The 22,852-nt window shown below is 35.8% G+C and overlaps 1 protein-coding gene across 8 annotated transcripts in view; it reads left to right on the top strand.

Annotated features, from left to right (window-relative positions):
- The window catches only part of FAM13A (family with sequence similarity 13 member A), a 353,806-nt gene that overhangs the window by 173,143 nt on the left and 157,811 nt on the right, over positions 1 to 22,852 (top strand). For all 8 annotated transcript variants that reach the window (XM_047717965.1, XM_047717964.1, XM_047717962.1 and 5 more), the window contains one exon: positions 7,911 to 7,997. In XM_047717965.1, coding sequence (XP_047573921.1) covers positions 7,911 to 7,997 — 87 coding nt within the window. The remainder of the gene's footprint in view (positions 1 to 7,910; positions 7,998 to 22,852) is intronic.

The following is a 22,852-nucleotide window of genomic DNA, read 5'->3' as shown; positions in this document are numbered from 1 at the left end:
TTGATTTAACCAGTTTTTGTGATAATTCCATGCTGGTTCCTGTTTTAAGTTGACTTACCATTTTCTGTAAAGCAATTTGTAATATACTTGAATGACAATTAAGGATCTATCTGTGAATATTATAGTTGCAGTTTACAAAGTAAATGTAATAAGTTCAGAATATATCCAGAGTTTGACTGCGTCTCACTTCAATTGTTTCCCGGATCAATGCCAAAGAATCACAGATTTCTTCCCAAAAGTATACATAATGAAGGTCTAGAAAGCACTATTTTCCTATTCAATTTGTTCTGCTTATTTATGTAAAGATAACATCCTATTGCTTTTGCATTTTAAGAAAACATATCTTTTTCTTTACAGTAAAATTAAGATTCATTTTGCAGGTAGCAATAAGAGGAGAGTCTTATGGAATTGTAAAGAGTAGTCTGTAATCTGCCAGTCACATTATTTGGGTTCTGGTTGTGTGCAAAGTAGCACTGTTCTGTATATTCTTTCCTATAGAAGGCCTTAGGCACACGCTATTACCTCAACTTGTGATCATATCAATATTGCTGTCTCAACTTACAGTCATATCAATATTGTTCTCTGTCATCGGTTCTCCTTGTCACTAAGTCTAACCAAATCACTTGTTGTGGGTTGGACCCCAGCACACCAAATACAGCTCTCTGACAGCTATCTCCCTTATCATAATAGCTTCTTTTCAACCTACCCTCACCCACCATTATATGCCTCAGGTCATAAGAAAATGTATTATTATCTGATTCCTAATGTCATAGAAATCCATCACATTTCTTTAATGGCTGGAAATTAATACTAGTGGGATGGGAGATGTAGGAGTCAACATTGCTATGTTTATTCATTTAACAAATACATACTAAATACCAACTAGATGCCAAGGATACTTTGATCGAATCCTTGCCTTCATGAACCTCAAAGTCTACTGGGAGTGATAGACAAATATAAATAAAATCGTTAATTACAAATTTGAATAAGTACTGTGATTTTTTAAAAGCAGGTTAATAAAAGAAGAGCATAGTCAGGGACAGCCACTTGAGATGGAATTATCAAAGGAGGTCTCTCTGAGGAAGTGACAGAGGAGCTTAAGGATAAGAATACAGCAGCCGTGCTAATAAAAAAAAAAAAAAAATTGGAAAGTCATTCCAGAAAGAGAAAACATAAATGGTGAATACTTGAAGGTAGGAAGGGGCTTGGAGTAAAAGAAGGCTAATGAGGCATAGTGAGGCAGAGGGTAAATGGTGGGAGTTGGAGGTTAGAGAAGTAGGGAAGAGCTGAGTCAGGGCTGTGTAGGTTATGGCAAAGTGTTTATAGTCCAGGAATAATGGTAAGACCTTGATAGAGGAGTGACGTCATTCCATTTATGTATACAAACCTTGTAGAAGGTATAATGATTGAAATAATTTAGGTGAACGATGGCTATGACTGGGGTGACTATGTACATATAACTGAATGAATCCCAGTTTATTTTGACTGCACTTGATGGTGGGTTTGATGTGGGCAGGAAAGGGAAGAATTAAGGTAGATTAAGACATTGGGTTGAGCAACTAGGTGCCCTCTGCCAGTCAGGGGAAGACTCAAGGACTGACAGATGGTTTTTTGCTAATAAAGTATAAGCTCAGGTTTGGACATACTAAGTAGAAGCTTATTAGACAGCCAAGTAGAGTTGCCAAGTAGATAGGTAAATAAAAGTGACGTGAACTCAGGAGAAACATCAAAGACAAGTGGAATTTGGGAGTCATTAGCGTATTGGTTGATTTAAAATCCATGAGAGTGATTGAGATCATTGTACCATTTGGGAAAGGAAGACTGATTTACATCAACTCTTGCATCATTCCAACTTCATTTATTCAACATGTATTTATTGAGCTCCTACTACACTAGGCCCTTTTCTGTGGCATTGTAGTCACAGTAGTGAGTAAAGGAAACCCATCATTTGCTTTCATAGAACTTCTATTTAGTTAACGAAGCAAAAAAATAACCAATAAGCAAAAATTAACCAATAACCATAAATTTATTGTAGAGAGGAGAAGGAACAACAAAGGAGACTATATGGAGTTGGTCAGTGAGATAGGATTTTTTTTTTCCCCTACTACTGATGTCCTGGCAGCTAATGGAAGAGAGTAGTTCAAGAATAACTAGTTATCTGGATCAGATGTTGCTAAGAACCTGAGGAAGAAGGAGACCAAGCTGGGATTGTTTCATCACTATCTGCAGAGTGGTGACAAGAAACAAAACAGATTTGAGGGCTTTGAAAATAAAGAAGTAGGGATATGGGGCGCCTGGGTGGCTCAGTGGGTTAAGCCGCTGCCTTCGGCTCAGGTCATGATCTCAGGGTCCTGGGATTGAGCCCCGCATCGGGCTCTCTGCTCAGCAGGGAGCCTGCTTCCTCCTCTCTCTCTACCTGCCTCTCTGCCTGCTCTCTCTCTCTGTCAAATAAATAAATAAATAAAATCTTAAAAAAAAAAAAAAGAAGTAGGGATAGTGATGATAGCTGTTTTGAAGGAGTTAGCTATAAAGGAAAACCAAGAAATAACTAGTAGGAGGAATGAGATTAAGGAAGTATTGTTTTTAAAAACAAACCAAAAAGATACAATTCCAGAGCATACTTGTGATTAATGGGAGCGATCTAGTAGAGAGGGAATGAGGGAATAATTGAGGGAATGAAATCCTTGAGAAAATAAGAGGAGATAAGATCCCCAGGGGTGCGTGGAGGGAATGGCTGATGGGACCAGCATCTTCTCTTTCACTGTAACTGGAGAGAAGGCAGGAAGGATGGAATGTCTGTAGACAGGTTTGTAAATTTGATGGGGCAGGGGGGTGAGTAGCATCTGTTCCAGTGCTCTGTTTTGTCAATGGGCTATGCAGTGATAATGGAAGGAAAGGGGTTTGAGAAAAGAAAGGTCATAAAAGATCCTGTGGGAGTCAATGGGCTATGCAGTGATAATGGAAGGAAAGGGGTTTGAGAAAAGAAAGGTCATAAAAGAAAGGTCATAAAAGTCAAGTTACTAAAGAAGTATAGCAGAATTGCTATGCATTGGAGAGGACTCACTTAAGATTTATGGTAATAAATTTAACATGAAACAGTCAACAAATTATATACTTTTTCCCCAACCACTTTCATTCGCTTAATTCCCAGCACAGAGAAGGCATATAGCTGGGTTCGTCCAATGTTGTACTTTTTCCAGATGAATACAATGATTAGAAATAGGATGAAGAAAATTAAGTGTATTAGCAAAGGAATGAAGAATCATGAAATGTAAGCTGATTAAGGAGAGAACTAAAAACAGGAAGAATGGCCAGGGGATCATGAACGGTTAGAAAAGGGATATTACTCATTCCTTTGGTTTATCCATTCATTTCAACAGTTGAGCCCCTACTAGGTGCCAAACATGGTTCTAGCCCTGTGGATCTATTCATGAGCAAGACTGACCCAGTCCTCTCACAGGATAGGGTGAGATGGACAGAGAATTAGAACCGGTATTTTCTTTTAATTTTTTTTCTTAGTATGGTTGACCCACAATGTTGATTAATTTCAGGTGTACCGCGTAGTGGTTCAACAAGTTTATATACTGTCCTGTGCCACACAACTGTGGCTATCATGTGCCCTCATACAACACTATTACAGTATCCTTGACTATATTCCTTATGCTGAGCCTTGTATTCCCATTCATTCCATAACCAGAAGCCTGCATCTCCCACACCCCTTCCCCTATTTTGCCATGCTACACACTCCCTCCCCTCTGGCAACTATTAGTTTTAGAATCAGTAAGTATTAAAGTCAGGTTTTGCTGATGGCTGTGAAGAAATACAGAGTAGGGGCAGAGAGAGCTGTAAGTGGGAGGAGAGAGCAGTGAAAATTTAGATAAGGTGTTCCAGGAAGGGAATTCTCGTCAGTGAAATTAAACAAAGACCTGGATGAAATGAGGAAACAAGCCTGTGAATAACTGGGGAGTAGTGTGCTCTGCTGAAGAAGCAGGGAGTGCTCTTCCATCTTTTCATGGCATTAGCAGTTGAATACTAAGACCTATTGTATTTTTAAATGGTGTTTTCAGAATACCAAGGTGACACAGCTCGTTTAAGCAATCGGTTGTTGCACAAAAGTCATTAGAGTGAGCAGTCAATTCAGTTAACTCTCATTTAAGCAGATGAAATGTTTAAATATAAATATACCCTATAATCAGGTCTGATGTGTTTATCATTACCTTCTCCAATGACTAGCATTGGAATGCCACACATGATAGCGTTCAGTTAATATTCATTGAGTGAATTCTTATGTCCACATACATTTTAATACTTATAAACAGGAATCATTCCCCATTCAAACCTTTTCAGAGAAGTTCTAAGGGTGGAGTGCAAACAAATCCAAGGTCTTTTCCTTTGCTCTGGGAGTGTGGGGGTTTAAATGGCTTATTTTTTTAAAAATTAGATATTATTCTGATGCCATAAGATAAACCTGTTCAAAATATAAAATGTATTATTTTTTAGAATGTTTACCAAGTTGTGCAACCATTACCTAATTCCAGAACATTTTTCTCACCCTAAAAAGAAACCCATATAGACTGGACCCATTAGGAATTGTTCCCCTCCTTCTAGCCTCTACAGCCACTAATGGCACTCTATCACTGTCTTATTCCAGACATTTAATATATATGTGGAATCACACAATACATGTTGCTTTATGTTTGGCTTTTTTCACTTAGTGTGATGTTTTCAAGGTGAATCTATGTTTAGCAGATATTCATACTTCAGTCCTCTTTATACCTGAGTAATACTCCATTGTGTGGTTATACCATATTTTCTTTATCCATTCGTCATTTGATTGACATTTGGGTTGTTTCCACTTTTTGGCTACTATAAATAATGCTGCTATGACTATTTGTCTAGTTTTTGTGTGGACCGTTATTTTTTAATTCTCCTAGGTACATACCCACCAGAGTAAATGGCTTTTTAAAGACATAACTGTGAAAAAGTTTTATCTTAAAAATATTTCTCACTTAACTCCATAATATATCTGTCTTAAAGAATACGTGAAGTTATTTCCAGTACTTATTTAAGCTACTAGTGGAATGTATTAATTTTCTCCAGAAATCTGAGTAACATTAGCCCTGCAGGAGATGTTCCCTCTGTGGCTCCAGAGCCCCTGGGCTCACTGCCCATTACATGGGTGGAGGCCAGTACTTTGCAGCAGTCTCGTGGGGGCATTGGGAATGCAACTCTGAACAGGTGGTGGGTTACCTTTTTGTCAACAAATATTGCTTCTTCCTGAAAGAATCTGAAAATCTCGAGATTTAAGACCCGGAAAATTTTCCTGGAGCTCATTTAATCCAATGCCTTTGTTTTAGAAATCTTTGAACCAAGGGATGTCCAAAAGGTTAAAATGCCTGCGTGGGTTCCTAGAGCTGGTTGGTTAGAGAACCAGGATGAGGAGTCAGATCTCTTGATTGCCACTTCAGTGCCCTGACTCCTAAATTGCATTTTGTCTCTGTTGTCTGAATGTGAAATCCTGAAACAAAAAAATAAACATAATTCATGTAAGTGGCATTTTCAGTTATAAGTTTACAGAAAAGTTTTTCAGAGTTTTATAGGGAACGCTAACTATCACATTTGTACTCATTAATTCACAGGGACAGGGTGGGGGAGATAAGAGTAATAAAAAAGCACTATCCCTTTTAGCCTATGCATAAGGAGGAAAGAATTGTAGGCATTTGTAAACACTCAGATAATCATAAACAAAGGTCATCGATTCCTGTCAGCTTCCCTTAAGAGTCAGTCGTTTTTCTTATCACATTTTAACATTTACATCCCAGTAGTTTTAAAAGGGGGTTGAAGGATTAAGCATGATTATATTATCCAAGTGTAGTCAAATTACGCAATAGATTATACAGTTAATCACTTGGATACCCTAAATGTCATGCTGGATATAGTTGATCCCTCTCACAGTGAGTCAGAAGTGGGAATGGGTTCATTCACTATTTCCAGTAAGCAGCTTATGGCCAGCAGGTGTTGTGACTTGTGGGAAAGGGCAGGACCGGAATGCTTGCTTATTTGGAGAGCTCAGAAATGTACCCGTGGGTCCTTCCGTAGAGCTGTACGTGAGGCCACAGGCAGCTGAGAGTGTTGGCAGTACCACAGCCACCCCCAGCTTAGAGGAGGCTCTTGATGCCCTCTGAGTCTGGTCATATCACTCCCTAGCACAAAGCCGGGAACAGGTGCCATGTACAGCCTTGTAGTCCAGGCACGGGTCTTAGCTCTGCCACTCTCTGTGTGATCTTGGGCACATCACCTCAGATGTCCTCAAGTCCCCCACCTGTAAAATTAGAGAGGAGTGGGGCAGACTAGCTAATTTTTTTAAACTTTTGGATTTAAAATATAATCTGAGGGTTTTGAAGGGGTGGGGGGGTTGGAGGTTAGGAGAGCCAGGTGGTGGGTATTAAGGAGGGCATGTATTGCATGGAGCACTGGGTGTGGTGCAAAACCAATGAATTCTGTTACGCTGAAAAGAAATAAAAAAAATAATATATATATATATATATATATATAATAAATAAAATGTTATGGCTATACAAACTAGTGGTTTAAGATGTCAAGTGTATTAGATATTGGAGATATAATATAAAGGTAATACAAGTTTATAAAGTTAGACAGAGCCATCTATGAGTTCTGTGTGACTTTGGCCAAGTTACTTAACTTCTGTAAGATTTTATGTTATCCTTAAATGGGGCGTGATGATAATACTACCTACCCCTAATAGGGCTATGTGGGGGCAAAACTGGCATTAATGCAAAGACTTTAATATAGTGCTTCATATATCCTAAGATTCAGTACGTATTTTTTAGTAGCAAGTAGTAGTAGTATTTTCTTAAGGATATTTTATACTAATAATATCCTGTTCTCTTTAGAATTAAGTAAAATCTCAGCAAAATTTAATAATATTGTAAAGTATTTGACTAAAATATTCTTTAAAAGATTATAATTAATTAACCCTTAAGTAAACTGGGGGTAAAAATCCATGATTTTGATAATGGAGTGGTGGATAATGGGCAAGTTCACTGTTAGAGGTAAAAAATAAGGGAAGAAATGTGATACAGAGGTCAACGTTAATAGAGCAAGTGAAAGAAATTGAACTTATTTTTTCCTTAGTTTTATTGTTGTCTGTAATCTTCCCTTATATACATTTATCTCTCTTAATTTGGCAATGAAATCCCTTATGGAAAATTTATCCAAATTAGTGGCAATAGTAGTAGAAAGGTCCTACATTGTATTTTTTTTAATGAAATTATTATTATTTTTATTTAGCATGTAGAAATAAACAATAAATCCAATTCCATGTGAGCTGCCTCCTTGTAATTTCTGCTAGCTTTCCAAGTACTATTTTGGTGTGAACCAAGGACTTAGGAGCTTAGTAATTTTGGGAACCAAATACACAGAAATTTTTCCTCAGGATGTTGGTATGAAACTATCACTATTCAACAGTGGTTTGCTAAACTATTTGAAGGAATTTGTTTAAGAAAAAGTATTTACATAATCAGAACCCATTTGTAAAAAACAGTAGTTTGGTGATTGATATCTTAGAGAATTAACTACCTAATTCTCCAAAGAGGGGTGCTATCAGTGGATAGTATAGATGAGAATCTCATTGGTAATCTCTGAATATATGTGTTCTGTGTGCCCCACACCTACTCCATCACCATCTTACCTTACTTCACTGTTGTAGGTGACAAATGAGAAAGGAAACATTTTGATTCCTCATGACAAATCTCAGTGGCTTCTGATATATATAGTTCAATCCAGAAATGCCTTGTCTCCTATGAGAAAATTGCTTTTCACTACACTGTAATTTCCAGATAGGGTAATGTTCTTTGATTTCTAATATTTCTTTTGTACTTCTTTTATAGGAAGCCAGTTGTAAGAACCCCTTACCTAACATCCTTCAAACAAAAGACTTAGAAAGAGATATGCAAAAACCATCTCCAAAATCCAGGGTAAGTTGTCTATTCCTTTGGGTTACCATGAGAAACATTTAGCAGGAATCTTGATGTTCTCCTGTTTCCATGCTCTGTTTCTTGCATTTCCCTCAGCCTTTATCTTTGCTTTTATTTTTGGACCTGGTTGCATAAAAAGCAATTTTATTTAGTACATTTAACCCAAGGTGGTATTCATCCCCAAATTTTCAAGATACTCCTCTTATTTGACAGTGATATTTTTTAGTCCATGGCTTTGCTTCTTCTAAATCAGAATTGTTTGCAGCCTACATCATAGGAAGTAGTCAAATGTAGTAGTAGTCTTTCCTTGATTGCTTTGAGGGGTAAAATACAATGTCCAACTGTCATTTCTCTTTTTCAAAATAGAAATCACTTTATTGATCTTTCATAATTACTAAAATAACACATAATCAATTAAGTAAATTTAAACCAGGAAGAAATAAGATCATACATATGACAGAATAGAGTCTAATATGTAAAATTTTGTTTTCCTTATTAAGAAAAATCCAAAATACACATAATTGTTTTGCCAGTGAAAAGAGAAACCCCTTTAACCCATATGTCATGAAAACTTCTTTGATCATTTGTCTAACCAGAAAAATTATTGCATTAATTTTAGAATTCCTTTCCTAATCTTTAATCTTTTAAGTAGAAGTTCTTCTATTTATTTGGGTATATCGAATATTCCTAACTGGCCACCAGAACATTTATAGAGCTATTGTTTTTCCCCATTCTGAAAAAAAAAATGTTCACCAAATTTTCCTGAGTCCATTGTAGGCAAAATTTTAAAAGAATTCTAATCTCTGATTTTAATTGCAACTTACTGTAAAACTAATTCTGTAAAAGGTAAATAAAGTGAAGTATTGAGTTCATTACTTAATGTCTTGGTTATAGTAAGTCTGGTTTATTTTTAAAAGAAATAAAAAAACCTTTCTTTATAAAACCTATTCCATCTTGATTTTTTCCTGGAAAATTACCCAAACTATCCAGCATGCTTTCCTTTTCAGATACAAATTATTTTTTGTATCTTTTTCTCTGAAATATTTGTGTCTGCAAACCTATGTGTAATTAACTCAAATGTATAATAGAAATTTTGTTTATTGTGAATTAATAAAAATTCAGTGTAAAAAATACACTCATAAACAAATACCTTGAAAAGGGTAGGATTGGAGGGAAATCATTAGGTAGCATTTACTTATTAATTCCATATGTTAGTGTAACTACCTTTATGTGATGAGACCCTAGAAGAATTACTTCCTAAATAAAGATAATCTCAAAACCCATCATAAAAGTTGTTTGACCGGATTGTATTACTTTTATGAAATTAATCCTATTTGGAATTTTCAGGTATGTACAGAATCAATAATGTGTATTTATTATCCTCTGTGAGTCTCACTGTATGGTTCATGAATAAACTAATCCAATAGAGAAATTACTTCATTAGTTAAGCTTTGGTTTTTAATTTAAGCTTCTCTGTGGCCTTACATAACCAAGTTTACATTTACATAGCAAACTAAGCTCTGCTTAGTTTATGGGTGATTAAAATCCTTGTAATTTCAAATCCCAGATATGAGGCAGAGCATGTGAGCTATAAGAGATTATAAAGAACTAACCCTTTCACCAGGGTTGTATCTTGAGGTCTTTTTTCTTCCAGTTGATCTTTGAAAGCTAAAGCTGAGAACATCTTCAAAATATGGTTGATGTGTCCTTTCTAGAGTGACTTTGTGAGCTATGAGAATGATGTGTATCCTTGATATTAAAGTTACTCCATTTGGCCTTCATAGCTGTCTTTCTCAGATATCTCTAGTTACAGCTGTGTTTGCGTTGGACAGCTAAGTATCTGTGATCCCTATACAGCTGGGGATGTAAAATGGTAATCCAGAAATGGCATATTTCCATTGACTCTGGAGATATCTCTCTAGTCTAAGCCATCTGTCCCCATCTGTGTTCCCTCTGCCAGTTTTTGTCACTGTTCTTAGGCAGTAGGAAGGATTATATTTCTCTTCCTTAGGTAGGAAAGCCACTTCTTGATTTGAGTCCAAGCTAGGAGGAAAAAAAAAAAAGAAGATACCTCATTTCACAGTGCCATGACACCTCCAGGATGAGCAAGGATCACCAGCCCTGGCAGCTTGGTAGCTCAAGGAATATTCTTTGACCATTTCATGCCCAACACCAATACTGTGTAGAGTATGTATGCAAGCAAATAATTGGAATGATGATGAAGAGAACATCAAATAGATTTATAAAGAGGTATAGAGCATAAAAAGGCACAGCTCCTATGACCTGAAACACTTAAGACTACAGAAGACAGTCTTTTTTCTACTAAACACAGGTATTCTAACCAAGCCTCATAAGCCATATTCATTGGCCATAGTATAAACCCAGAAATGAGGGTAGACAGTTATTTTCCTTCTCTCTACTGTGTGGGTATGTTCTGGACTTCCCAGTGTAGTTGCTGTGTTCTTGACCTCAGCAAAAGAATTCAAGGTCAAGTCACTGTATGAGAATGAATATCAAATTCGTTCAGTGCTAGGATGAAAGTATAAAAATAAAAGGTTATGTGTTGTCGTTCCTGACTTTTATCAGTGGATAAAACTATGCTGATAAAAATTTAAATTATAAGCACGTAATAGTTTTAGTTAGTCATTGGACTCTCTTAATACTTTTATAGAGGTTTCTTTTAGGATACAAAGTCATATTAACTAAAAAATGTGTGATAAGGATAATGCAGTTATCAAATACACTGTTTTGTAATAGCAACAACTGATAAATTATTTTTCTTTCAAAGGTTAATGGTTTCATGGATCATAAATCATTTATGGAGATTTTCCTCAATAATGAGAATAGTTGTCACAGTTGTATTTTCTTAAGTGTTTTTAAAAATACTTTTAGGGGCGCCTGGGTGGCTCAGTGGGTTAAGCTTCTGCCTTCGGCTCAGGTCATGATCTCAGGGTCCTGGAATCTTCCCGCATCGGGCTCTCTGCTCAGCAGGGAGCCTGCTTCCTCCCCTCTCTCTCTGCCTGCCTCTCTCCTTACTTGTGATCTCTCTCTGTCAGATAAATAAATAAATTCTTTAAAAAAAATAAAAATAAAAATACTTCTATTTACTAGCAAAGTAAACTAGAAATTTTAAATAATGTAGGGTTTTGAGAAAATTTAATGGCAGTATAATTTTCAGTAAGTGAATTAATATAAAGAGTAATTTAATAAGCATTAAATTTTACCAAGCTTCTAAGTTGTTTTTAAAAATATTGTTGATGGTCATGCATATATTGTACATTACCTTAATTAATGTGTACATTCTAATTCTTGTCTATTTTTTCCTAGTTTTTTCTACTATGCATCTCCCTGCATCAAGCTAGTTTGCATCCTTATTTTTCTAATAAAAGTAATAGTAGAAGTAATGGTGATAATTATAGCTAACATTGATCAAATGCCAGACACTATGTTAATTACTTAATGTAGAGCTTTTTTTTCTGTTCAATATGCTCTATCAATATTCACTTTCAGTAAGACTATATGACAGTTTATTTAGGTATCATTCCATATTTTTCCAATATTTGGGTTATCTTCAATATTTAGATCATTTCAAATATTTTGTCAATACAAACAATTTTTAAGTGACTAATTTTCACATGACACCTTTTGTGCACACATGGGAAGTACAGTCATAAATATGTACATCTTTAACTTGTCCCAACTTTGCAAATACTTTAAGATGCTGTACCAGTTTACATGCTTAACAGCTGAAGATGAGTGTTTCCATTTTTCACATCCTCACCAACCCTTATTAATATCAGAGTTGTTGTTTCCCCAGTCTAATGAGTGTGAGATGCATCTTGCGGTTGCCTTAACTTGGATTTCTCTAACTTCTAGTTGTGGCAGAGACATTTATTATTTGCTCAATACCTATGTGTTTCTCCAATGTTTCCCAACCCCATTGCAGTTAGCTGAGACCAGCTAGCTACTTCTGGCCAGTAGGCCATGAGCAGAAATGACGAGTGTGGCTTCAAGGGCAGAGAATTTAAAAATTGTGCATAATTCTCTAGCCCTTTCTTACAGTACAGCAGTTAGACAGTGGAGCATGGGTCCTTTAGTGGTTTTTATGAAGCAGAGAGCCCCCTGTCAAATTCCACTGAATTTGTGTAATGACTGAGAAATAAACCTGTTTTATTAAGCTACTCAGATTTCTGGGTTAATTTGTACCTTCACTGTAATGTAGTTATCCCGATTAATTTTATGGGGGCAGCTTTTCATGCGTTCATTAAGCTTTGGTCATATCTGTGATCATTAATCTGTGTACTACTTTTTCCTGTCATTGCAAATTTTATTATTGGATTGTTTGCTTTTTTCCGAGTAATCTGTGTGAGTTTACTAGCTGTTGTCAGTTATATGTGTCTCAAATACTTTCTCCCAATTTTTTAGTTTTCTTTTTATATGGAATATGGTGACTTTTAATGTATAAAAGCTTTTTTTTTTTAAAGAAACCTTCTTTTATGGTATATAAGTTGTTTTTATTTGTTTTTCTGTGAATTACTTTTAGTAATCAGTTCATCATCCTTTTTTTTTTTTTAAGATTTATTTATTTATTTGACAGAGATCACAAGTAGGCAGAGAGGCAGGCAGAGAGAGGAAGAAGCAGGCTCCCTGCTGAGTAGAGAGCCCAATGTGGGGCTCCATCCCAGGACCCTGGGATCATGACCCGAGCAGAAGGCAGAGGCTTTAACCCACTGAGCCACCCAGGTGCCCCTGTATAAAAGCTTTTTATTTTAATGTTGTCAAATTAATTAGTCTTTAGTTTTTGTATTTCTTACATCTTGTTTGAGAAATCCTCATGTACCTTGAGGTCATTAAGAAAGTCTTTTTGTTTTCCAACGGTTTTAAATTTTGCTTTACATATATGTTGGTCTTAATCCATCTGAAGTTGAATTCTGTGAAACATAAAGTAGGAATCTGATTTTATGTATAAAAATCAATCAACTTAGCATATTTGTTCAATAGTTCATCTTTTCCCCACTTTTTGAAATGTCCTTTCCATTATATGTCAAATGTTTTATGTGTGTTTTGGGGCTGTGTTACTGGTTGCTCTATTTGTTTAACTCATGTCATTACCATAATATTCTAATTAGTGATATCTGGTAGAACCAGTTTCTTCAGTTCTGTTTCCCTTCTTGAAAGTTATTTTGGGTCTATTGCTTTGCAGTTGAATATTGTCGAGTTTCATGAGAAATTTTAGTTAGAATTTAAATTAACTGATAGAGTCATTTCATGAGAATTGGTATTCCATTCATGACCATCATAGAACTCTCCACTTGCTCACAACCTCTTTAATGTCTTTTGATTTTTTTTAATGTAGTTTTCTTCTTAAATGTCCTAGGGTAGCACACATTTTGTACATATTATAAGTGAAATACTTATGATGTCTTCAAACTTTGTTACGGGTATTTAATGTTGTAACTAATTTTTATTGTTGACATTTATATTAAGAAACCTTGCCAAATTCTCATTAGTTCTAATATTTTGCTGATAACTTCTCTTTGATTTCCTTTGTAGACAGTCCTATCATCTGGAAATAATGAGCCTGTTTGCTTTTTTTCATGCCTTTAATCATTTAATATCTTTTTTCTTGTGCTATGTTCTAGAGGTTAAATAGAAATGGCAATAGCATGCCTTCTTGAATTCCTTCCTGCTTTTAAGGGAAAGTATCTACATTTGACTTTTAAGTATCATCATGGCATATTTTTTTCTTACTTTTTTTGAAATTTTTTCACAATGCCAGGCGTATAACAGACCTTCAATAAAAACTTGAACAAAATATTTAATCTTTTCTGTTTCATCTGAGAGTAATTAGTGTCAACATGTTTTCATTGTATGTTTTTCTTCACACATACACTTACTAGGTTTATAATATTTGCTCTAAGTGTTTGTTAGATAGGCTTTGTAAGCTTAAGGAGGTTCCCTTCTATTTATAGTTTGTTTAGAATTTTTATCTGGTGTGAAAGTTAACTTTTAACAGATGTTTTCTTTTGTGTCTGTAAAGATAATTGCATGGTTTTTCTAAGTCTTTTCTTGTGGGGGGAGATACACTGAAAATTTTTCTAAACTTTAATAATGCAATACTGGATCAGTTCTGAAGCCGATCTTGCTACATATTTTTTTAAACATTTTTTTAAAGATTTGATTTCCTTATTTGAGAGAGAATGAGAAGGAGAGAGAGGGAGGTCACAAGCAAAGGTTGTAGAAGGAGAGGAATAAGCAGGCTCCCCACTTGAGCAGGAAGCCAGATGGGGAACTTGGGGCTTGATTTGGAAAACCCTGGAATCATGACCTGAGGCAAAGAGATGCTTAACCTTGGTACATATTTTTAAATACCTTGCGAGTTTGGGATAGCTTCTATTTTGTTTAGCATTTTTGCATCTACATTTTGTCTGCTTTGGGTGTAAAGGTTATGTATACTGTTGTAACAACATGAGGTGAGGAAATAGTTTAAGATCAGGATTATCAGTTCCTTCAATATTTGGCAGAATGTACCTATAAAACCGTCTGGGTCTGGTGAGATTTATTGATTTATTTAAATTTTGTTTTTTAAATTTCTTTATTAATTTATTTTTTAATTTAAATATTATTTTTAAAATTTGTTTTGGTGAGTTGATTTTTAACTACTGATTCAGTATCTTTAATGCTATCTTTAATCCTATTCATGTTTTCTGTTTTTTTCTGAATTAGTTTTGATGTTATATTTTCTGGAATATTACCTATTTTATTTCAATTTACTGGCATAAAGTATTTCAGTGTTTCCTCTTACTTTTAAAAATCTTTATTTTATCTGTAGTTTTAAACTTTTTTCATTTTTAATATTATCTTTTGGGAGCCTTTTTCTTGTTTGCTTTTGATAGCTTGCCAGAGACTTTATTAGTCTTTGCAAAGAACCAGATTTTAGTTTTTGTTGATTCTTTGTTGTATCATCATTTTCCATTTCATTGATCTCTCATTATTACTTCCTTTCTTCTTTGTATCTATTATTCATAAGGTAGATCTTTTTTTTCTAATGTCTGTGACCTTTTCCTCCATAACTGTATACTGTAAATATTTTTTCGTGTGGTTTGACACTAAAGCTTGATGATCTGTTCTTTTGACTGTATTTGCTCCATTTACTAAAAGCCTTCTTTGATGTGTTCAGGGTCCTTTATTATATTTGAGAACTCTCTTCTAGAATCCTGTCATTTCCTTCCTTCCTTCCTTTTTATGTGTTCTGTTTTGTTTTATTTTTATTTTTATTTTTTTTTTGGTAATATTTTCCCAATGCCAGACATGTAGTGAACCATTGATAAATTCTTGAGAATGAACAAATGAATTAATCAGTTTTTTTTCTCTTACTCTATATGAAAAGCAATGAGTGTCTGTGTGTGTGGTTATGGGAAATTTGCTTTTGTAAGAATCTAGTCAAATTTAGTACATTTTTTTTTTCATTTGGAAGGGGTTCAGTAACTATTAAACACATAATTATATCTGGAATTTAAGACATTGGGTTTTTTATATTTATCTTTTCCTGATTTAATCTCTCTTCAGCTTTTCTTAAAATAATTTTCCATCTGCTTTTTCTGCCTCCATATGTTTATATATATGAATATATGTTTATTTTACTAGATAGAAAATGCTTTGTATCTTGTCAACTCTCTGGTAGGTACTGGATGATAACATTCTCTGTTTATTTTTTGCCTCTTCCATTATCTTAGGAAATCACTTTGCAAAGCTATCCCTTCAGTGCTTAGCAGCATGAGATTTTAAAAAATTAATAATTTTGTTCATTGATCATTAGAGTGATCAATGATCACTCTAAATCTTATTTGATTTCCGGGCGCCTGGGTGGCTCAGTGGGTTAAGCCTCTGACTTCGGCTCAGGTCATGATCCCAGGATCCTGGGATTGAGCTCCGCATCAGGCTCTCTGCTCAGCAGGGAACCTGCTTCCCCCCTCTCTCTTTCTGCCTTTCTGCCTACTTGTGATCTCTGTCTGTCAAAAAATAAATAAAATATTTAAAAAAATAATAATAATTAAATAAATAAATAAATAAATAAATAAATCTTATTTGATTTCCGAAGTCACCACTGAACTCTTGAAATCTCTTTAGAATTAATGACTGGTAGATTTAGTTACTTGGGTAATATTTTTGTGTGTTTTGTGAGATTTTTAAATATATTTATAATATATTATTATTACACTATCAAGTAAAAATATAATACAGGATTTAAAACTTATTTTAAATAATAATGCAAAATATCATGTATCTGGGTATACCTATGTTATCTCTCAATCTAGTAATTCGGCCCGCTTAACTCCTGTTTCTCTTTCCAGCTACTATAAACAATTGTAATTATAGGTCAAGAAATAGAAGGACCTTATGAGAGTATCTGTAGATTAGCACTCCCATGGAATCTAGTATATAGCCAGCCTGGTCTCATAGTCCTGACCACCCAGCTTGCTAAGACTGGGTTTATACACCTGATCCCTGACCTTCTTCTCCAGCCTGAAACATCCCCTCTTGCATATCTGCCCTGTTTTGATAAACACCCTGAATTGTTGGCTATTTCATCATTATATCCCATGCCAGGTAATAGGGATGCAAATTTGAAAAGCCATTGTCTCCTACCTTAAAGAACTAGGTTGGAGACTAGACATGTATACAAAACATCATGTGTGCTAGACTGACTTTCTGATCTCAGATCAGTGGTTGGGTTCCCCATCATATTTCTCAAACAATCAAGTTTTAGCCTGATTTTTTTTATTTTTCACTGACCCTAAAGATCTCACTGGCCTTTTTGTTCTAACTTTTGCCTTGTCCTACAATTATGACCAAAGTCTAATCAAAGTTATTAATGCTGACTGCTATAACAAAAATCCCTATAACCACTGGATTTATTTTTAAAAGTTTATTTCCCACTCCAGTCATTGTCTGAGGGAGGTAGGGAGGAATTGGTAAGCAGCAAGCCCCAAAGCAGTGACTGAGATCACAAGCTGCTTCCATTCTTCACCTGTGTCCTCTAAAAAGTGTTTGGGGGGCGCCTGGGTGGCTCAGTGGATTAAAGCCTCTGCCTTCGGCTCAGGTCATGATCCCAGGGTCTGGGATCGAGCCCCACATCGGGCTCTCTGCTCAGCGGCGAGCCTGCTTCCTCCTCTCTCTCTGCCTGCCTCTCTGCCTCCTTGTGATTTCTGTCTGTCAAATAAATAAATAAATCTTAAAAAAAAATTTAAAAAGTGTTTGGTTCTAATATTGGCAGTGAACAAAGAAAAGAAGAAGTGTGTGCGAAGTTCACAGGCACTTAATCACCTCAGCACATAGAGTCCCTTCTACTCACATTTCAGAATTTAGTAACATCCATGAGAATCTGCAAAATGTACCTTTCCAATGTGCCTAGGAAGAGGAGAGTGAAATGGGAGTTGGGGAATACATAACATTATTGTTGCCCCAGCCTACCCTTCTGTTTGCCAAATATATTTTTCCATTTCTCTTACTATACAGAAAACACACTCAGTCCTTCTGCAAGGATGAAACTCCATAGAACCAACCAGTCATTACAACTAGCTCGAGCTCTCAAATTTCTGGATGATGTATCAGTACTCTATCAGGACTTGACATGGTTCCTCTTGATCTTAGAATCTATGAAGTAAAAAGACAGACTATCCCTCTATCCCCTCACACATCCATATACAAATGGGACACTAAAACAGTCCCGTTCACACACCAGGATGTGCATGTGCACAGGAAGCCGGGGCAGTACTTTGATCAGGCCTAGATTATGCTTTCTGCAAGGAACTCCATTGTTTTCTCTCTGGCCACTGCCTTCTCCTTTTAGAATCCCCCTCCTTTTCATTATTGCCCTTGAAGCGTGTATAGGGAGTGTGTCTTTCTTAGACTACAGCTTGCTGCCTGTTTGAGAAGTTTGGTGACTCAGGGATTGTTTTGTTTTTGGTTTTGGTTTTGGTTTTTTTTTTAATTTTTTAAATTTATTTTCAGCATAACAGTGTTCATTGTTTTTGCAGGGATTGTTTTAACTCTTGAACAGCAGAGTCGTTTCTTAAGTCTGTGCTAATGGTTTTTTCATGGTAGTGGTGACGGTTAGTTGGTTTGTTAAATGTGGTTTGAAGGGTTGACAGTAAATTCCTTCCAAAATGTGACAGTGTAATTGATTCTGATCTAATTGCTTTCAGGCAGTTCTGTGAGCTAGTTATTATACCCAAAGTAGGTCATCCTTTCCTCTGCCTTCCAGATCTCAGGAGAATTCCTCATTGGAAGAAATTAACCAGAACCCTAGTGACAAGGGATTCCCAGGAACAGTTTCCAGTGTTTAAGTCCCTGCAGTACACAGCTATCTTATAAGATCTTATGAAATTATGTTTCAAATAAGTAAAATAGACTGTATGTGCTATGAAATTGATTAGAGCTAGCTTTGTAGAAGAATGAGAATTTAAGTCAACATTTTAAAAAGAAGAATTGGACAACTGGACAGAGGAAGGATTTCAGTTGGAGTGGCATAAACAGAGACCAGAATGAGAAAATGAGCATCCTATGTTCTGTAAGATTTATAGACCATGGGCAGAAGGTTTATGAAGGGAAGTAGTAGGAGATAAATTCTGAAAGAGAGGTTGCAGCCAAATAGTAGAGGTGTTTGATTATTAAATCTTGCATAACAATTGCCATGCAATGTGGTAAAATTTATTAAATGAAATAAACAGTAAGAGAAAACTAATTTAGAGAATAAAAGGAAATCAGTTCTTTCTGTAACAGAAGGTTTTGAAACAACAACAAAAAAGGCACAAATATGAACAAAAAGATAATTACTAGAAGGCTTTTTTTTTGGCTAGGTCACATGACAAGAAAAAGGAATGAAAAGATTTCTGGCTTTATAGTCTAACAGAAGCAAGTCTGTCATTTAATGTAGTGTATCCTTAGGTACATTGCAGAATACTTAATATCTCAGTATTCTAATTTATAAAAGACAGATAAGAATTTAATCATTATATAGCTGACACTGAGTATTTACTCTATGCTGGACACTGTGGAAAATACTTTCAGTATTACTTCATTAAATCGTCAAAACACTATAGGATAGAAATTATCTTTGTCAGTCCATATAGCCTTCATTATACCTCAATAATAAGCAAACCCAGAATCCTAGTGGCCTAAAACATTTATTTCTTGCTTATCCTGCCTGCCCAATTTAGACTGACAAGCTGCCTCAGCTTGTCGCCCAGCTGCCTGTGCTAACAGGTTGACGTCACTGACAGAGCAGCCGGTCTCAGTGGCCAGTTACTGTGCCCAAAGAAAACGGAAGAGTCCTGTAGAATCTTGCACTGACAATTAAAAGCTCTGGCCCAGAAGTAATTCTATCACTTTTGCTCATAATTCATTGCCCAGACTAATCCCATTACCCAACCCATCACAATAGGGACAGGAAATACAACTCTAGGATCAATCTGGAGGGAACTTTACCAATCTTTGGTAAACAGGAGTCAGTCTACTGTATTTTCCTTCCATCTTGAAAAATGAGAAAATGGAGTGGAGGCTTAGGCTTATTAACTCTCCCAAGGTTATATAGATAAGTAACAGATGACATTTGATCATGAAGCTCAAATGCTTTACCCTCATATTGCCTCCCATTGCTGTAGTCCTGTATGCTACATTTGCATATACCTCCTTTGCAAAGTAGTTGTGAGAATGAACGATAATCTGTGTAAGTTGTCGGTATATAGCCTGGGTCATGGAGTAAGCATGTAGGGCTTAGTGGAAGTTCTTTCTTTTTTTTATTCTTATTTTACTTCTTTCCCAATAACTCAGTCTTTTTTAAGTGTGAAAGCTCTGAACTGGTTTTATAGTGATCGTATTTTTCTCCATGTTGACAGCTGTTATTCTGATACCAATATTAGACGTTTTGTATGTAAAGAAATCCAGTTGCGCACAAATGACTCGCATCAGCCATCCTGAAAACCATTTTATATGTCAACTAAGCATATGAAGCAAAGCACTCTATCAGGCTAGCCTACCAAACTCTCAATCTGATAAGCTAAATAGGCTTTCGTGGAGTATCCTAGGAATCTGACACCCTACCTACAAGGTGGCTATTGCTATAGAAAATTACATGCAAGTTTCATATCATCAGGCCTTGAGAGTTTGGACTTTTTGCTCATTGTGATAACAGATGTTTATTCATTGTCCCATGCTATCACATGTAGATATAAATTTGCTTGATTGTTGGGGACTCTTGTACCTAGAATTTGTAGGCATTAAATAGCTCTATAAATGCTAGAGAAGATGCTTAAAGCAATCTTTTCCTACATGTATGTGGATGTAGTTGAGACAGATATATTCATGTTTTAAAAGCAATTTTCTTTTACTTTCCCTTAATGTGCTATTAAAAGCATTTCTGTGTTGGTAACGCTTCATAGTAACAGTAATGATCATTGTCATATTTTGTATTCCAGATGTTTTCAATGTTATAATATTATTCAATATTTTAAGTACTGTTTGGTCAAATACTTTTCAGCGTGAGCTTTATTTCTTATTTAGAATTATATCCCAGGATAGATTGCTAAAAGTGGTTTCACTGGTTCAAAAGTTATATGTTTATGGCCCTTAACACCTATTGCTAAGTTAAATTTTTACTTAAGAGTTATAAAAATTTACACAACCACTGGAAAATATGAGCGTGCTAATTGCACATATCCTTGCCGGCATTAGGTGTTATCTTTGTGAACAAGGAAGACAGAAAAATAAGACCCAGTTCTAAATCACATATGATGGAATTCCATCTATTTCTGTAGGATTTACATTTTCATTTCTATGAAATATTTTTCAGTGTAACGTACTTTTAGTTCTCAGTTGCAATCTTAGTATTTTTTTTAGGTTTATTTTGTTGTTTGGGTTTTTTCATTTAATAATAAACCTAAACCTACTCTTTAGGTTTATTTTGTTATTTGGGTTTTTTCATTTTAAGTTTTATTTTTTATTTTTTGTGTATTTTTTTAAGTTTTTACTTAAATTCTAGTTAGTGAACATACAATGTTTTATTAGTCTCAGGTATACCATATAGTGATTTAGTACTTCCATACAACGCCAGGTGCTCATCACAGCAACTGCACTCCTTAATCCCCATCACCTATCTCACCCTTCCGGACCTCCCATCAGTTTGTTCTCCATAGTTAAGAGTCTGTTTCTTGGTTTGCCTCTCTTTCTCTCTCTCATTTCCCCTTTGCTTGTTTGTTTTGTTTCTTAAATTCCAAATATGAGTGAAATCATGTGGTATTTTTTTTTCTCTGACTAACTTATTTCACTAGGCATTATATATTAGCTCCATCCATGTCACTGCAAATGAGAAGATTTCCTTCTTTTTGTGTCTGAATAATATCCCACTGTATATACACCACCTCTTTTTTATCCATTCATCAATCGATGGACATAGGCTATTTCCATATCTTGACTATTGTAAATAATGCTACTGTAAACATAGGGGGTGCACATATCTCTTTGAATTAGTGTTCTTGTATTCTTTGGGTAAACACCCAGTAGAGCAAGCGCTAGATGGTAAGGTAATTCTATTTTTAACTTTTTGAGGAAGCTCCATACTTTTTTTTTTTTTCACCATCACCAGGTGATATATTTTTTTTTTTATAAACATATATTTTTATCCCCAGGGGTACAGGTCTGCGAATCGCCAGGTTTACACAGTTCACAGCACTCACCATAGCACATACCCTCCCCAATATCCATAACCCCACCCCCCCTCTCCCAACCCCCCTCCCCCCATCAACCCTCAGTTTGTTTTGTGAGATTAAGAGTCACTTATGGTTTGTCTCCCTCCCAATCCCATCTTGTTTCATTTATTCTCCTACCCCCTCAACCCCCCATGTTGCATCTCCTCTCCCTCATATCAGGGAGATCATATGATAGTTGTCTTTCTCCGATTGACTTATTTCGCTAAGCATGATACCCTCTAGTTCCATCCACGTCATCGCAAATGGCAAGATTTCATTTCTTTTGATGGCTGCATAGTATTCCATTGTGTATATATACCACATCTTCTTTATCCATTCGTCTGTTGATGGACATCTAGGTTCTTTCCATAGTTTGGCTATTGTAGACATTGCTGCTATAAACATTCGGGTGCACGTGCCCCTTCGGATCACTACGTTTGTATCTTTAGGGTAAATACCCAGCAGTGCAATTGCTGGGTCATAGGGTAGTTCTATTTTCAACATTTTGAGGAACCTCCATGCTGTTTTCCAGAGTGGTTGCACCAGCTTGCATTCCCACCAACAGTGTAGGAGGGTTCCCCTTTCTCCGCATCCTCGCCAGCATCTGTCATTTCCTGACTTGTTAATTTTAGCCATTCTGACTGGTGTGAGGTGATATCTCATGGTGGTTTTGATTTGTATTTCCCTGATGCCGAGTGATATGGAGCACTTTTTCATGTGTCTGTTGGCCATCTGGATGTCTTCTTTGCAGAAATGTCTGTTCATGTCCTCTGCCCATTTCTTGATTGGATTATTTGTTCTTTGGGTGTTGAGTTTGCTAAGTTCTTTATAGATTTTGGACACCAGCCCTTTATCTGATATGTCATTTGCAAATATCTTCTCCCATTCTGTCAGTTGTCTTTTGGTTTTGTTCACTGTTTCCTTTGCTGTGCAAAAGCTTTTGATCTTGATAAAACCCCAATAGTTCATTTTTGCCCTTGCTTCCCTTGCCTTTGGTGATGTTCCTAGGAAGACATTGCTGCGGCTGAGGTCGAAGAGGTTGCTGCCTGTGTTCTCCTCAAGGATTTTGATGGATTCCTTTCTCACATTGAGGTCCTTCATCCATTT

The sequence above is a fragment of the Lutra lutra genome, chromosome 2 (genome assembly GCF_902655055.1).
Source record: "Lutra lutra chromosome 2, mLutLut1.2, whole genome shotgun sequence".
In the NCBI taxonomy this organism is placed as follows: domain Eukaryota; kingdom Metazoa; phylum Chordata; class Mammalia; order Carnivora; family Mustelidae; genus Lutra; species Lutra lutra.
The sequence above is the reverse complement of the archived record's forward strand: the minus strand, read 5'-3'. Positions and strand labels throughout refer to the sequence as shown.